Consider the following 18,604-nt stretch of genomic DNA (forward strand, 5'->3'; position numbering starts at 1 on the left):
CACCGCAGCAAAAATCCCATTGTCTTTGAGACTGTAACTTTTTACATACAAAAATAACATCCTCACTCTTTAATTAAACTGTTTAACAGCAAAACTGTATTGTTGCTCACTTTTATAGTCACAGTAGGGGTATATTACTATATTTTTTCGTAATAATGTGTGAACAGCGTTTCATTTTTTGTGTTGGAGCTATCAACTTCATGTGATACTTGCATATTCCGATGTATAATGCATCACTTTTAACAACTAATAATGAAGGTAGTAACCATAGCTGTGAAATTAACGTAGTGGAGTAAAAGCCAATATTTCCCCCTAAGATGTCCCAAAATCTTAGAAATGTCTTAAAAACCTAAAACATTCTAAAATCCTTGAAATGTCCTAAAATACTAGAAACATGCATGGGGCTGCCGTATTGTCCCAAAATTTAGAGATCAGCTAAAATTTGGGGACAAATGTACTTTATTAATTCTACCACTGTGACCTCCAAAATTAAACCATTTTCATCCAAACTGGTCACAATATTCTGGAGAGAAACCAAATGGAACTACTGTTTTTGGTCATAACCCAGTTTCTATAAATAAACACCCAATTTTTCTTCTGCATGTACGACTTTTTAACTTTCCCTCTGATTTAGTGTCCTCATTAGTATGGATGAGCAGTTCTCACTTTTCCCATGAGAGCTTCCTTCAGAGGTCACGACTGTGTGTGTGTTGTATATGTGCGTTTGTGAGAGTGTATATGTGAGGTGGGGGTGTGAACTATAGACTGAATAAAGCTCATTGAGGTTGTCTGTTGTTGGTGACCTCACTGACTGCTATAAATAACCCCCCACCCACCAGCTCCTATACTCGCTCACACACTGCAGTTATGACCCTGTTTATTAGGGATCTATATACTTTCTTCTTCTTAGAGGTCAAACTGAGTTTAACCTTCTGTTCTGGGGCAAAACTCAGTCGCCAATAGTGCAATGAACATCATCTTAATCTCCTAAATAGTTGGGGTCACAGTTAATTCTGTAATTGTCAAATATTTTACTAATCAACTAAACATTTAAGTGTTTTATGGAAGAAAAGTTCAAAATATTTTCTGACTGAAGCTTATTAAAGTCTACTTTTCTTTGTTTTATATTTTAGATTGAATAATTTTTGGTTTTGAACCAAACAGTTTGAAGACATCACATTCAATGATTTTTACAGTTTCACGATATTTTATTGATTGAATTATTAAAGTTGGTTGAAAAACTAAACAGATTAATCAATAAAAAAAAAAAGCCATTGGTTGCAGCTCTAGTAAGAATGCCTCCACAGCGGCAATAGCCGAGGCTGGAGGCATTATGTTTTTGTCCCATTTTCATGAACCCAATATCTTAAGAACGCCTTGAGGGAAATTCTTCAAATTTGTCACAAAAGTCCACCTCAACTCAACAATAAATTGATTACATTTTGGTGTTCAAAGGTCAAGGTTAATGAGACCTTGCATCTTTCTCATTCTGGTGAACACAATATTTTCAAAATGCCTTAAGGGAATTTTTCAAGTTTGGCACAAACGTCCACTTGAACGCAACGAGAAGCTGAGCAGAATTTGGCAGTCGAAGATCATCCTGACCTTGCGTCTGTCTAATTCTTGTGGTTAGGGTTAGGGTTAGGGCTAACCCTAACCCTAACCCTAACCCTAACACAATATCTCAAGAAAGCCTTGAGAGAATTTTCCCCAAATTTGGCACAAACATCCACATGGACTCAAATTTTAACTGATTAGAAATTGTTAGTCAAATGTCAAGGTCACTGTGACCTCAGAAAACAATTTTTAGGAAACAATTTTTAGGAATTCATACACTAATTATGGCAAATTTTCATACAAACGTCTAATAGAATAAAATGATTAATTGTTTCCAGTTTACAATCCAAAGGTCAACTTCACTGTGACATCATAATGTTCTGCAAAAACACTTTTCTTGCCATTATTCAACGTCATAACTCAGGAGCAGAAGGAAAGACATTTGGTCAGATACTGAATTGAGGACACTAATCTTGGGTGTCCATCTAGAAACTGTGCTGACTGTATCGATTTTCTGTGCCCTTGGGTTGAGGATGTGTGTGAAGCGTCCATATTTTACAATACGTAGTTTCTTTGCAGCAACATCCATATCTGAAGTATTGTCAGTTGTCCAGATGACACAGAAAAAGACCAAACACATTTCTACATGTTCTACACCAAATCCACACTTTAGTATGAGTTAAAGGAAATTTACTTTGTAAATTCCTCTTTTAAGATTTTACCACCAACAGTTTGTCTAATCCGCTCATACTATGTCTACTGCTTTTCCCATCTTTCCTAGAATACCGTGTACACAGCAGTGAAGAGAGCAGGTTTCAACTTGTTGCAGCATGCTTCATCCGTTGAGGGACCTGTGGGAAAAGGAGTTAGATTGGAAGAAAATAACCCACCAAACAAGAAAACGGGTAAGTGCTGTGCACTTGCACTCACTCGTGGGTTGGAGGTGGCAGCTACACAACAGGCAAGGCAACTTTATAGGTACACACATTTCATACAACAGGGTAATTCAAAGTGCTTTACAGAGCAATATAATATTAAACATATGAAAGAATAGAAAAGAGTAAAATTAGTCACTAAATGATTTACTTTAAAAAAAAACATTAAAAGTAGCACAAGTGCAGATCAGAGAGAGAAAACATGACCAAAAAAACAAAACACACCTTTTTGCAATGACAGTAGCTGTTAAATTTTAGCCAAAACTTTCTATCATATAGTATTTCCCAACCTTTATGACCATGACAGCATTAAAAAATAAGAAAATAAACAAAAACATCTGTCTTGGAAAAACACAGTTACTTTTTCTGACTTTTCTCAAAACATCTTAAAATCATTGTAATACATCTCAAATACTGTAGGAAAAATCAAAGAGGGAACATCAGTCTGCTCAAAACTCACACACATGCAGCTTTTGACACGTTCTAAAAATATAAGTTACATTCAAAATGTCACGTCAAAAAAAAAAAAAGTTTGGGAACTGGTGCTGTGAGGCAATAAACCGAAGGAGCCATGTATGCAAATATTAAAACTGAAACTCAAACGTTTGGTTCATGTGTTACAGTAACTGCAGTATTACTGATGCTAAAGTGGACCCATTAGAGCATTTATGTATACACTAGTATCCAGAGGTTTACGCTTAGACTTGACCCTGACCTGCTGACAGATATAAGAGTTTACTCTTGAGGCGTAACACACCGACATCAAACAAACTGCAAGTTGTTGCAAGAAGCCACTAATACCCTTTCCACTGAGCGTAGTCAGACATGAACCAGGGTCAACAGTCTTTTCAGTAACCTCATACTTAAGTTGCTGTTAACAGATACTGTGGAGCAACTTTTTTTTGCTTTACAAAGGCATTGGACATTAAAAGACATTCCCACTGAATAGTCCAACATCGGCGTTCTTGTATGGTGTCTGGTTAAGCATTTTAAATAAACACAAAATAAAAAATACACTGTCTGTTGTAGCACAATACTGTATGTTCAAATAACCTTGACTTTTTGTAGTAATTTGTTTAGGCACAAAATAATTTAGGAATATATGCAATTTATGCACAATATCAGATGAGATAATAACAGTTGAGAGAAGCTTTGATAAAGGACCCTCTCTACAATATGCTCTTGGCAATAAATCCTTGTTTATATGTTTTAGTGAAAATGTCACTTACTAACTACTTTAGAAAACAATCTAAGTACGTTTAAAAATTACACAGACTTTATGAAAATGAATCCTTTGTGTATTATTATTTGCCCTGGGGAAAAAATGTGCTGCATGTTTCTAGTATTGTGGGATCTTTCTAGTATTTCAGGATGTCATAGGTTTTTGAGACATTTCTTGGATTTTAGGACATTTTTAGGATTTTAGGACCTTAGGGACTTAGCTAGGACCTCTGTCAGGGGGTGCGGTGAATCCTCCACTGACCTTTTTTTGGTAACAAGCTCCATTTTGATGCATTCAGGCGCCTTATGTATACTAAAAGTATGGAAACGATTCCCAGTGTGAATCACTTTATTTTTATTGGGAATTGGAAAATGGTTAGGGGGCCACACAGCATCCTATTAGGGGCCAGAAGTGTCCCACAGTCTGTAAGTTTAGCATCACTGTGGTATAGTTTCGACATGTAAATCAGTGCTTTTCAAATGGAGATATATGTACCCTTAAAAGTACTTTGTAGTACTGCAGAGGATTTAATGTAAAAAAAAATGTTATAATTGAATCAATACATTGCGCAACTTCTCAAAAAGATACTTACACTGCTGTGGTAGTGTTACTGTATAATGACAAAAAACTGTTTTGCCATGAATTTAGTTATGTATTTTAAATATCAGACACTGATGGAGCGAGCTGTATTGTGCCTCTTTTCTTTAGCTAACTTTTTTCTTCAAAAAATTGTTTTTTGCTGGACAGGAGGTAAGCTACATCGCTGAAAATATATTTGAAAGGGAGTACATTATTAAAAAAAAGTTTGAGAACCAGGAGTGTAAGTGAATATAAAACATTATTCATTGACCCAGACATTTGTCATAATGATGCCACTAAACCTGCTTTGAATTATTTCAGTTTGTACATCAAAGTACTTCATCCTGAAGGTATTGGACCTTTAGATTTAAGTTGTTTTTTGTTTTTCTTCCACACAGCTGTTTAAACTGGCGAACTAGTTAGGCTAGTTAAATGGCTAGTTTGCTATCTGCTGCTTTTACACCTGTCTTTACGTGCTTAAGTGTGTTTGTGCGTGCACGTGCATGTACGCGTGTGTGCTGAGTGCTAGACGTAGACTTTAGGACCCGGCGGAAACTTTCTCTCCGGTGCTGCAGCCTCTGCGGCTCGTGAGGGAGCGAGCAGGCCGGTCGGTGAGAGAGAGAGAGAGAGAGAGAGAGAGAGAGAGTGAGAGAGGAGCAAGCGGGGGAGCGCGAGCTACAGCGGAGAGAGAAGACCCGGTAGAGCGCGAGGAGGGAGAGAGAGAGAGAGAGTGAGAGAGTGAACGAGAGGAGAGAGAGCGACGACCGTCAGGGTCCGTGTGCCTGAGGGACGGACGACACGGTAAATATAAACATTGCATTTTGGCTCGTGAACGCACACCGGCAACCGTTAAGTTCAGCTACAGTCATCTCCTAAAGTCATCGCTCGCGCGCTCCGGAGCCAAACCGTTGGTTCCGTTTCAGCAGATGATGTGCGCGTGAAGACGGAGCGGTTCGTGAACTTGTACGGTGAGTTCTTTTGTACGGCGGGAGGAAAATCACGGCCACCGGACAACCGTTATATAACGAGTGTGTTAAACGTTGTCCGGTGGAGCGTGCAGCCCACCTCCCGGCTCCCCCCGACACCAGCAGGTAACGTTAAACCGGAGCGCACCGTCCTCTTCTCCCACCAGATGCAGACAGACACATCAGCGCGCGGAACCGTCGCCTCCGCTGAGAGCGAGCGGGCGGGCGCGCGCTTTCTGAGGTTAACGAGTGCATTCGGTCTAAAACGCGCCCCCGTGTGTGTTTTTTACCTGACCCAGTAAAGCTTATCGCCGCTACACACTCAGACACGTGTCTCTCACCGGCTGCCCGCCCCGCACACACCCCCGCCGGGTTTATTCGCCGTTTATGAGAGTTCGTCCGGTAAAGGCCGCGTGAGGTCGCTCCCAATATTAATTGTCATAAAGCTCGCTTCCGTCAAGCTAGCAGGAAAACTACGACATTTCCGGCGCAGACTTTAAAAATAAATGTCTCGGTAAACACTGCGGTAAAAACATATCTGTTTGGCCATCCTGTTTTTAAAATATTTAAAGCACTTTGATTACAAAGACACTGGTAATCAATTAATAAATATTTCACAAGTTCAGTGTTGCAGGGCTGCAACTTAAAATTATTCATTTGATGAACAATATTTGGGTGTTAAAAATGGCATACAATAGTTTAAAAAATATATAGGTTAATTCATAGAGTCTAAGGTGAGGTCTTCAATTTTTTTTGTTTTATGGCTTAACCCTTTGAAACCTGTATAGAAATCACTTTTCATGTGCTGCTTTCAGAAGCCTTTCACAAATCTAACATTTAAACCCTGAGCAATATAATATGACCTTTTTCAAAATTGGGGAGAAAGGCAATGAGCAACTTGGTAAGAAATGTTCCACAAATTAAAGAAAATTAGTAGATTTAGAAAATTATTTTTAAAATCTTGTGTAAAAAATGTCTGGGGAAAAAATAAATGTCATAATTAAATATTTAAAATCCTGTTACAGAATTATAATCATTTAAAGCTTTTTCAGGTCTTTTGTTTTGTCTGGGTTTTTGTTTTTGTTATGATTGCTATTTTTTGAGATTATGTAAATCTGTGTATTAAGTGCCAGTACTTGGACTGGATCGTAGCCAACATTTAGGACGCTGAGGTCATGTCCTCTGTATTTTTTTATTTTGGGTTTCAGAAAACCTGTGTGGTGTGAACATTGTACAATCAAAAAAACTTAAGGTATTGTGGGTATTGTTTGTGCTGCCCCCATTATTCGATTTGAATTTTTTCCTCTTTTTGGCCATTAATAACACACTGATGAATAAAGGATCCAGTATTTCCAGTATTTGTTAGAATTTTATGTCTGAGGGAGAAGGTTTTGAAACAGGCTAGGGGACATAATCTATGTAACAGAAACATTTAAAGGACTCAACTGTCGTCTAATCAAAATTTTCTGACTAGGTCATGATGTGTTGGAGAATTACAGTCATGACCTCAGATGACCTCAACAGTTTACCTGGCTGCAGCCCCTTTGGATCTCTATATAAATGTACAGCTTAAAAATGTCAAGAGTTGACAAGTTTGAGTAACCTGCCTTTAAGAATTTGTTACTTAGTGAAACAAAACACCTGCATACCTGCAATAATACAATATGATGCCTCTATGAAGTCTCTCAAGCAAAAATATCCAGCTCTGTCAATAACATAATACTTAATTGATCACCATAGGAGGGAATTATATTACAGCAGCATTAAGAAAGGGTATAAGGAAAGAAAGCAGATTAGACTGAATAATTAAGACAGAAAGAAAATATATATTTAATGCTTTTATTGTGAAAACAAATCACCTACTTTCCTGTCTTATCACTGCCTGACTCTCATTACCTTGACTTACCTCTGAAGCTTTTTCTCTGCGCAACCATTTCTCCTCCCACCAGTACAGGCTTCTGCTTGGGCCTTTGATTATGGTCTAATTTAAACCACTGCTGCATGAAGACTGAAACAATTTAAATCAGTGGGTATAGACTTGCTATAGGAGTGAGAGGTGTGTGTGTCTGTGTGTGTGTGTGACCTAAATACGCAGAACTTGGAGGAGTTGGTTGGCCTGGGGCCTGGAGCTCGCGCAGGGAGCCCTCGGGGTGTGGGGTGGATACTGTACACCCATTTCTGCAAAGTTTCCACCCCTGTCTTTCCGCTGGTAACCCTGGCCGGCTGCCTGTTGTCTTAACAGTAGGTGATGTAAGGCCACAGCGTGAGGAGTGACATACTGTACAATACATCTCGAGGAAAGCCAGACATATTGGCTGCACTCACACTGTGCTCAAATCCAAATCACTGCTGGGATCCAATTTTCTTTTAGGCACATGCAAACACAGTATTTTAAGCTCCTTTTGTGTTCAGTATCTGAACAAATCACACTCCAGAATTGATTTGCAAAAATACAGTCACAAAAACTTTGCACCCAGCATGCAGAAGTAAATAAGTTCAATGGAGAATACTTTAACTAATAGCACCATGTGTGGGGCAATTTTTATGCTAAAATGCAGCTGAGCACTCATGGAAAATAAGAATTTTATTTGTACAGCCCAAAATCATAACTCTAAGAAAAGGTAGGAAGCAGGTGTCCATTAAAATTTTGTAACACAACACACAGGCAATTCACCTGTGTTTCTGCAATTTGATTATTTACAGTTTTTGTGGGAATATGCACTACTAAAAGATAAAACCAAAATGCAAACCAAAATGTTTTTTTTACCAAATCGAAACCAACTTTCAATACCTTTTTTCAGATTATTGTAATGCATTGATAATCCTACATTTAGTTTTGTACGCACAAAGTAAGCCTTTGGCAGGACAGTATACATTTGGTATTTAGCGGTAACAGGATACTTACACAAGGCGCAGACAGTGGGAAGAACAGGCCCCACAGCTAAATTTTGCCCCAAGGCCGCCAAATGGCCTAATCCAGCCGTGCATAGTTCTGCTTGTTGCTGCATCACCAGATAGAAACACCCATTTAAACCAAACTTTGAAAAGATTTGTTAGCGGTTGAACCCAGGTGACCTTGTTTGTAAATGGCCTCAGCATAAGTGCACTTTGTGATATCATGATTTAGAAAATGATGGACAAGGATTGCGGCAGTTGCACCTCACTGAGTGTTTTTGTTTGGTGGTCACAAGCTTTAAATTTCTGTACTTTTTTTTTTAAGTGTTCGATAATCTATTCAGTGTGTACAAAACCAGCTCATGTGGTAATCAATTACTTACTCTACTGGAGTTCGGTTGTGTTTAAAGGAACAGTTCAACCCTTTCCTCTCACCTGTAGTGCTGTTCATCAGTCTAGATTGTTTCGCTGTGTGTTGTTTAGTGTTGGACATATCAACCATAGTGACGTCCGCCTTCTCTACTGTATAATGGAACTAGATGTCACTCTGCTTGTGGTGCACAAAGCGCCAAAAATATACATTTCCATCTGCTCAGTGATATGGTTGATGGGTTTAGCTCGGTAGAAAGAAAATAGTTCCTACATGAAACTGCTCACAGCAACGTCTGTTCATTATTTTGAGTAACCGGGTCATGATTTCTGGAAAGTGACATTGTTGCTGTGTTTGTTAAGTGTATTTTTTTGGCACTTTGAACATCACAAATTGAGTGCCATCTAGTTCCATCATATTCAAGACAAGGTGGACATCTTTATGGCCAAACACAAACAGTCTAGATCATTAAAAAGCACTACAGGTAAGAGGCAGAATGTGTATTTTTGATTTGGGGATAAACTGTCCCTTTGATTGTGGCAGAAGCAGCTGGTTGAGGTTGGGGCTAAGGCTGGGTTCAGGATAAGGTAACGGTCACAGAATCTGTAGTAGCAAGAACAAAAACAAGTTTAATTAAAGTTTTGTGTTTTTAACTGTCAAGAGGGGTTGTATATCTAGATTTGAGTGAGAAGACGTCCCTCGTTTCCGGGCTTATATATCTTTAAATCAATCTTAAAAGATTATCTTTTAGATCTTAAAATCTGCCTGAATCAGAGCATAGCGAGCTGTATTGACAATCTTGTCATACTCCACCTTTACAATAATCTTAGACTTCCTGCCCTTTAGAAGTCTCAAGAGTTTATAATCTGCCAAAATTGCTGGAAAAAAACACAATCCAAATCAGGTTTTACACTCAAAACCTCCTAAAAATTTGTCTCACTTATTAATTTCCATTTAACAAGTAGTGACTGATGAGACAAAAGAGAGCCAAAATGAGCACAAGGTCACACATGACTCATTCTCTGCTTAGGACTAGTTCCAACAATGACATGTACACTATGCTGCATTGTAAGGAGTTGTAACAACTGTCAAAGTGCCAAAACATTTGCTTGTTAAGTAAATACTTTTAAGTTTTTTATATTATTGTATAGTATAATCTCAGTGGGTTTTGGACCTTTGGCTAAACAAAACAAGTAGTTTAAAAATGTCACTTTATATTCTAACAATTAATAAATAAAAAGCAGTAGACGTGTTGAAGTGGATTCTGGCAGCCTCAAAATACACAGAGGGACCTTCGTTGCATGCAGTCCCCCCACTCACTTTTTACATTCCCTCTGTGTCTTGATTAGCTGCTGTCAAAAAGGCCAGAACTGTAAAACAAAAGAAAAACAAAGGAAGATGGAATAGATAAATGACGATAATCAAAATATTAACAAGTATCGCAATTAGTTGCAGTACTAGATTGTTTAGAATGATACAGACTGACTTGTTTTAAGGAAAAGAATTTACTACCTGCAGTATGAACGCACTTATTTTGTGTAATAATGAAAGGGGACAGTTTATCTGACCACATCGATCAAACTCAGTAACAGCCATGTTGAAAGGTGCCCTGATTCCAGCAGAATCCTTTGAGGACACCTGTGTGTATGTGTGTGTGTGTATGTGTGTGCAGGTGTGTGCGCGTTAACCTGTTACTGCTCTGACATTTTCGGCTCTGCATGTGCAGGGGTACCATCCAACATGTTCAGTTCATAGAGACGCCATTACCTCTGCAGCCTTAACCTCAGGGCTGTGTGTGTGTGTGTGAGTGTGTGTGTGTGTGTTTGTGTGTGTGTGTCTGAACAAGAGGTTGATAGACTGAGGAAAAAGAGAAAACAAAGATGTCAGCCACATATTGAGAATGATTTCTTACTCCGACTTGACACACTTCCTCTTACTGTATCCACTCATGTTTTGCTTTGTGTGTTTGCTTTTCTTTTTTTCTTCCCTCAGGAGAGGGGGAGGTGATCGAGCAAGCGAGTGATTGTCCGACAAACCAACAAACAGACAGATTGAATGAAGCTGCACCTGGTGCTTCTGAGGGCCTTTCCCATGTTTTGATTTGCTCCATTTTTTTTTTTTTTTTTACCTTTCTAAAGTTGGTTTCGCCGAGCCACTCGCAGCCATGCCGTCCAACAGTCCTGCTGCCGCCGAACCACCTGAGACACCAGAGAACGACATCACCAACGATGTGGTGAGAAAGATAGATTATTGTTGCAAAATCTGAAATGATTTTTGTTGGAGGTATCATTTCTACGACAGCTATATAATTAATACTGCAAGCACTATAACAACTACTAATGTCATGAAAAAAAAGTCCTGTGCTTGAGTGAAAACAACAGAACCACGACAGAAAAATATACGCCAGCAAACACAAAAGTCTTGCAATCAAAATGTTTATAAAATATAAAAGTATTAACATACAATATATGGGTTCAGAAGTGTGATTAAGCAACCTGGTCTCTTCGCATTAAGAAATTCGCAAAATGAAAACAATAAGAGGCACAGCAGGAGACAAATAACTCGTCAGTAAAATATGTGAATCTATTGTGGGGCATTAACATATATGTGTATTTATAACCATGTGTCAACTTAGTGTTTTTGCATATATCTGTTATCTGCAAGGATTTTATGATTAAATTAAAGTTAAATTAAACTTTTCAATAGCCGCACACCCATATTAGTAAATGTTAACAAAAAACAAATCCTGTGATATACAAGAGGCCTTTCCTTTTAGTCCAGTGCACCATTAACTAAATTTAATATTTTGAGTTGTTAAAGTCTTGTCTTTTATTTTATTTACTGTTGGCTGACAGACAGACGGCTAGCGGCGTCAACATGTGGAAGCATGGTGCCTACTGCCCACCCCTCGGTTTCCTCTGATCAGCTGGCTGCTCTGCACTGCACGCTGGCTGGGTGGGAGCTAGCTAGCGGTGCAGCTCATTCAGTGATTAAGGCTGTTAACGCTGTCTCAACCCATGGTGGCAGGACGCCGTTGTTTTTGGAAACACTGTGCCCACTGTACACACTAGTGAGTAAGTGGCTTAAATTTGAGCTACAAAACCTCTTTAGCATTGTTGTTAGCAACAGCAGCCGTACAGATGCTGCTAACTGTGCTAATAGAGCTAACAGTGAAAACATACTGTTATTAACAATACTAAATAGATTTAATGACTCAAATCTAGGCTGTTTACTCACTTTTTTGAGCTTGGGGGAGGCTGGAGGGTGGACATAGTGTTCCCACAGCAATGCTGTACTGCCACCATGGGTTGGGGCGACGGTATCCAGCAACGGGTGGATTAGCAGTTTTACTAGCTAGCCTCCACTCAACCCGGGTGCTGTGCAATACAGAGTGGCGGTGGCTAGCTAACTAGTGTAGCATGAACACCTTAATAGTTACCAAATACTTAATACTGTTACCAAACAGAAGAGTAATGAATTAATTTATAGACCAATATGCACAACTGGTCAAAAATATTCAGAAATCAGCACCAGCCACCAGCAAAATGCTGGTAAAACATGTAAGTAGCTTCCCTTAGTGGCTATAGAGTGGCTTGTAGATTTTGTAAGGCACCAACCACAGTGGCAGGAGAACAAAGAAGTTGATTTCCAACCCTGCGTTTATCTGATTAACGGTTAACCGTTGACATCCCTTGTTGTATGTGTTGAGTATATAAGTACACATTTTGATGACTGGTTCCCTGTAGAGTGTAGACTGCGGAGTGTTACCAGAGGCGTTAAAGCACAAGCAGTGCTCCAGTGCAGGTGGCACAAACTAATTAATATACTGTTGAGTAATTTAAATGGGGGCACTACATCAATTTTATGGAGCTTGTTAAAGAGCTGTAATGCTGTAACTACATCCATCGGATAAATGTTTTTGCATAAAACACACAATATTGTCCTCTGTACATAGTGTGGTGAATAGAAGTGGAACTACATATACAGTGAAAATACCTCAGTAAACAGAACCGTACAAGGTGCTTGAGGTGCTTGAAGTACTTCAGTTTAACACTCAGATGTTGAAGTCCTGCAATATTTTAAAAATCAGTAATTTTTTTTTTATCTTGGTCCTTTAAAAAGTGCTTGAATATAATTTAGAAGAGAATACAATGATAAATTGTTTTATGAAATGTAAAAGATAATCATTTTAAACTAGGAAGTAAAGAATGCCAATGGTTGCAATTATTTGTTAATGCTGTATTAGCACTGATTAGTAGGTAAACACTAGTAAATACTAATAGTATAATAGTTTCTTTTAGCCCGCAAAACACTCACATCAGAGCAGGGTCAGCCCTTGTGAAGAATTTTGAGCTGTAATTTGGCGGTAAATAAGCATCATCTATTGATAATACATTTATTTTAAGCCCTGTTAGCATGTTTGCTCCATTTACGAATTTGCACAATTTTCTTTCAACGGATGGTTCTGGAGAGAACAATTTCATTCTTGAAAATAGAAATCACTGCTTGGAAAAGTAGCTGAAAGTCCTTGAATATGAATTGCCCCCCATCTGCATGAACCCTGAGTAAAATACCGTTACTGAAAATTTGTCTTAAATTATCTACTCAAATAAGTGCACTCAGTTGTCCACATATGCGTTTTAACACCACTTGTACCACCGCTATCTCAGCTGCTTTTACTGTTACTATTATTACTCTCAATATTATTATTATACATATGAAATTACTACTACGGGTATTTTTGCAGCCACAGATATTATTACAACCACCACCTCTTTTACTACAGCTATCATTACCACCACTACTTTGGCTTCTAAGCTCGCAGTTGAGAGCTTTTTTTAGCCAACACACACATAAAATCTGGCAAGTAACACTGTGTGTGTGTGTGTGTGTGTGTGTGTGTGTGTATGTGTGTGTGTGTGTGTGTGTGTGTGTGTGTTTGTAATAATTAATCTTGCAGTTATTTATTTACATTCACTTCAAGCCTTTCTGCATTCCACACACTCACCCGACCACATGCAGGTGAGACGAGTACAGGGTTTCGACTCTCAAAGTCTTTTTTTCGACACAAATGAGCACACACACATTAACGCACTGTCAGACGTACACAAAGTGAAAAATGGCTCCTTTCATTTGCGCCCCCAGAGCTCAGGGCAGCCCTCGTAAATCTGTGAGAAGTTTGAAGTTCATTCTATAGAGCTGCTATATAAAGAGCCGCCCTACTCACTTACTTCCACATTCACACACTGGCAAAAATCCAACAAGTACAAAGTTTCCCTTATAGAGGGTTTTTTTCCCTTTACTATAGAGTTTGTTGTGCTTTTTAACTTCCCGAGATTTTACCCTCAAAGAGTCAAAAAAAATCTGGAAAGAAATCTGAGTGAGTCACAGAGTTTGAAGACAGAGAGGAAGACATGGCAGGAGTTAGAGAACAGAGGTGAGGTTTGACTTGAGTTATAATCCATTGCACATGACAGAAGCTGTTTGAATGTTAGATAGAAAGACATTTCTGTTACAATATTCACCTTTTGTAAACCTGTAAAAACAACCTTAACTTTAACCCTCTGAAACCTGGAGCAACATTAATTTACACATGCTGCTTTCAGACACCTTTTGCAAGTATTTAAACCCCCCTTGAACTCAAGCATATTGGCTGGATTTTTTCAAAAACATAGGAAAGGCAAAGAGCAAGTTGGTAATAAATGTTTCACAAATTCCAAGAAATTAGTGCACTTAGAAAATGATTTTAAAATGTCTGGGGGAAAAATATATTAATTATCTAAATGACTTATTAAAAAGTATGTTACAAAATTATACATTTTAAGCACTTTTCAGAGGCTGTTTCTTTGTGTTGTTTTTTTACTTTCTTTTTCATATTTTTTAAACAAATTTTCAAGTAATTTTCTTGTACTTTCTTGCAAATTTTTGGACCATTTTCTCTTTTACTGCTTATTGCCTTCTGGTGTTTTTGAAAGAAATCAAGCCAATTTTCTCAGGTTTCAAAGGGTAAAAGTGACAGTTCACATTTAAATAAAAAAAAAAAGACATTTTTGCTCTCATCTGTAGTGCTGTTCATCAGTCTGGATTGTTTTGGTGTGAGTTCCCGAGTGTTGGAGATATCGGTCGTAGAGATGTCCGCCTTCCCCCCAATATCATGACCTGGTTACTCAAGATAATCCACAGACCTTGTAGTGAGCAGTTTCATGTAGGAACTATTTTCTTTCCACCCACCAACTGTATCACCATGCAGAAGGACAGAAGGACGGAGGAAGCATGCATCTACCGCTCACATAGTGCCACTAAGCAAGGTAACTCACAGCTCAGCTAAGGGAGATGCTATTAGTGGTTCACATGTCATGCTGTCAAGACCTCTCGTCCATGAGTAGATGAACACTTACTTCTGCACGGTGATAAAGTTGACATGTTTATTTCGGTAGAAACAGAAAATAGTTCCGACTTGCACCTGCTCAGAACAAGGTCTGTGGATTATCTAGAGTAACCAAGTCATGATTTCTGGAAAGAGACATTGTTGAGGAGTTTTTAAATGTATTTTTTGCACATTAAATTTCCATTATGTTTGAAAGAAAGCAGACATCTCTACAGCCAATATCTCCAGTAGTTGGTAACTCACATCAACACAATCTAGATTGATAAATAGCTCTACAGGTCGGAGGGAAAATATGTATTTTTGACTGGGGGTTGAATTGTCCCTTTAATGTGCGTGTATAACACCAGAGTCATGCAGAACTTAATGTGTTTAAAATTATTAGCTCAAAAACTTAGTTGACAATAATTACCTTACTTTGTCACTTGGGCAAGATGGTTAAATTGTCTGTTTAAAAAAATGCACAGAAAAAGTGTAATGCATGCCCCATAAAATGAGCAACATTTTCTTAGGCATATGAGGCTGCCATGTGCCTATGTTTACTCTCTATTCTATAAACTATAAAAACTCAGGAGGGCGTAATTGTTGGATATTGTTGACTAGTTGTCCGACATAGCTGCAAACAGTATTATAACAGTAACTACGAGAGGATGCTGCTGAGGATTGTTTATGTTTAGTGTAGTTTTCAGTCAATTATACTATAAATTTAGAAATTTTAAAATATTGATTACTTAATAGGATTACGTTAAAGTGATACAGCTTTGCCACTGGTGTGTTTAAGTCATGTGAATCTGCACAGAGGCCAAATCTAGAAAAATTAAATTGCAGTATTTGCTCTGTTGACAGCTTTATTGACTCATGATTAGGGGAGTAGTGGAATACAGAAAGCAGCAGAGGAGGGAGACACAGGAAATGGGGAGAAGGGGAGAGACAGAAAGGACGAAGGGATGGGGAAGAAAGAAAGAGGACAAGCTGTCTGCAGCTAATGGGATCCTCCTCTGCCCTCCTGGTTTGCAGTCTGGTTGCTTAGCAACTGCAGTGGCCTAAAATAACCTGCCGGGAGACAGAAATAGACCAAAGATATATGGACAGATTGGCCTGTGTGTGTGTGTGTGTGTGTGTGTGTGTGTGTGTGTGTGTGTGTGTGTGTGTGTGTGTGTGTGTGTGTGTGTGTGTGTGTGTGTGTGTGTTGACATATTTTCTTGAAGGGATTTGGTTAGATGGTTTTGTGGCTCTACCAGTTTATATTTGACAAAATTTTACTCTTTTTTAAAAAAATTTTTTTTAACTTGTCACGCTTTCAGTATCTGATTGAGTGCAGTTGTGCTGTTAAAATGTGTGTGCGTCGTGACACAAGCATATGGACAACACACCAGGCAGACAAGGCAGCCAGACCATTACCCGGTTCTAGCTGGTTGTTATGCTGATCGTCAGGGAAGTGACATCAGAATGTTTAGTCAGCATGGCGGCCCCGTCGGAGACAGTTGCTAAGCAGTTTCTGCACCTTAGCAACCACTCCACTGTCACCGCAACAGAGGGTCCAGCAGAGGAGAAAGAGAAAGGGAGGAAGAAATTAATGGAAATACAAGGCAGAGTAAAACGTGCGGCCCTTTGCTTTGTGTTACTCCCCCCACTTTCCTGTCACTCTCCAACTGTGCTATAATAAAGACATAAAGCCCTAAAAATAATCTTAAACTAGAATTACTACCGTGCAGTTATATGCCTCTGCGAACCATTCAAGTTGCAAGTATACTTTGTCTTAAGACAGTAGACAATTCCTCACATATGGATGTTGCAAAGAAATATGATTCTAAAATGTTGATGCTGTACACACAACTTATAGATCTATACAATCAGCACACTTTCAACGTGTGCACCCAAGATTAGTGTCACCAATTAAGTATCTGATGTCTTTTGTTCCTGAGGTATGAAGTAGAGGCACAGTTTTGTTTTTTTAATTTAAATGAATGAATTTATAATTTGTAATTAAACATTTTGGTAATGTTATTACCTTTAGTTACACACAAGCCCAAGACCCGTGGCTGTGACAAATGCACATATTTATAACAACTGAAATAAACATTTAGCAATTATAGCCATACAGTTGGATCATCACAGTGTCAAAGCAATGCCGTTAGCAAAAAAATCGCATGACCTCTTAAAGTTCTCGCCTTCATCTGTTCATACAATGCCATTTCTCTCTTTTTCTCCCAGATAGAGGTCAAAATAAAATGCTTGTAGCAGACCAATAAAATCAATAATCATAAAGTTAAGGATGATCCCTCAAGTGGAAGTGGCAGTCCATGGCTTTGGACAGTATAAAACAGCAGACATAAACAAGATACTCAAGTATACAAAAATATACATACATTATCATTTATCTTCTCATACTGTCTGTATTGTGGTTTTCCACCTGCCCTATGACCCAGTAATCCTGTGGCTGCTACTATAAACAAACAAAACAAAAACAAAAACAAAACTCTTTTCACAAACCTTATACCTTTCCCATTTGTTTCACACTAAGATAAAATAATATTCCCCTCTAAAAATAAATAAAACATGCACAAACTCGCATCTTATAAAAAATTAGTTGTGCCTATTAAATTGACATTGAATAAGAATGTGCGGTCTCTAATTATAAGTGCCAAATTTTAATAAATGCCCACAAGGTATTCTTAAGATATTGCATTCACAAGAATAATATGAAAAGGACACAGTGACCTTAACCTTTGACCTATGACCACCAAAATCGAATCAGGTTATTATTGAGTCCAAGCGGAGTTTGTATCATATTTCAGAAAATTCCCTCAAGGCCTTCATGAGAATGAGACAGACGCAAGGTCACAGCACACATATATATTAAAATACTAAACCAAATAGAAACTGCTCCAAAGTTAAATTATATGGGACCCCAACGTACAAACGTAAAAACTCTGGTGGGCTTCTTATTTGTTTGATTGCTGCATAGATCAATTTGTGTCTGTTATCTTAACAAAGCTTTAAACAAGTTGGGCAAACTTGATTTAAAACAATATTCCTCCTTATTGGTACATTTAAAGCTGCCTTGTTCACTTCAGCACGACAAGAGTCTAATGGTTCTCTTGTAACAGTGACATTTATTTAATTTCTGCCTGAGGCTGCAAATCACATAAAGAGAGCTCAAATATGAATATAAAGGCCTATAATTAAAATCTCTGCGGCTGGCGAATTCCTTCCTTCTGGCTAAAATACTCTTAAAGTAACAGGCGTCTCACATGAAATATGTTTTGACTGCTTAACCAAAGATGCAGCAGGTGTTGCTTTTTGTATTTAGCTCTACCACGTGTCCTCCTGGGTCCAATAACAATTTTGCACAGACCTGAGACTCTCAGCAACTCAAATTTTGCCTAGAGCTGATATAAAAATAGAAAGTGACAGCGTTATTGGGGAGGGGGGTTACATCTACCCAGAGATTACTACTGTGTGGGAGAGAGCAGTTTTACAGATTTGGGAAAAAAGACTGTCTAATCTGAGTGTGAATGAGTGTGTTTTTTAGTACCTTGTAACTGATAGTGAGGGGGCCAACAGACAGTGATTTGTGTATGCTGAGTTCTCTACTGAGAAATCTCCTCCTCTCAAACCTCTCATCTTTGTATTGGCTCTTTTTGTGTGTATTATTTACTCATCTTTTTGTCAGAAAAACAAGAACACCTACCA

General features: G+C 38.4%; 1 protein-coding gene across 6 annotated transcripts in view; it reads left to right on the plus strand.

Moving 5' to 3' along the window:
* The first annotated feature begins 4,928 nt into the window (after nt 1-4,928).
* The window catches only part of LOC121955594 (DNA (cytosine-5)-methyltransferase 3A-like), a 67,037-nt gene continuing 53,361 nt past the window's right edge, over nt 4,929-18,604 (plus strand). For 4 of the 6 annotated variants that reach the window (XM_042503620.2, XM_042503623.2, XM_042503626.2 and 1 more), the window contains exons 1-2: nt 4,929-5,094; nt 10,516-10,756. In XM_042503620.2, the coding sequence (XP_042359554.2) occupies nt 10,688-10,756 (69 nt within the window). In that variant the 5' untranslated portion in view covers nt 4,929-5,094; nt 10,516-10,687. The other 2 variants (XM_042503622.2, XM_042503621.2) reach the window with 2 other exon arrangements.

This window comes from Plectropomus leopardus, chromosome 16, assembly GCF_026936395.1.
Source record: "Plectropomus leopardus strain MGB_pleo_1.0 chromosome 16, ASM2693639v1, whole genome shotgun sequence".
Classification (NCBI taxonomy): domain Eukaryota; kingdom Metazoa; phylum Chordata; class Actinopteri; order Perciformes; family Serranidae; genus Plectropomus; species Plectropomus leopardus.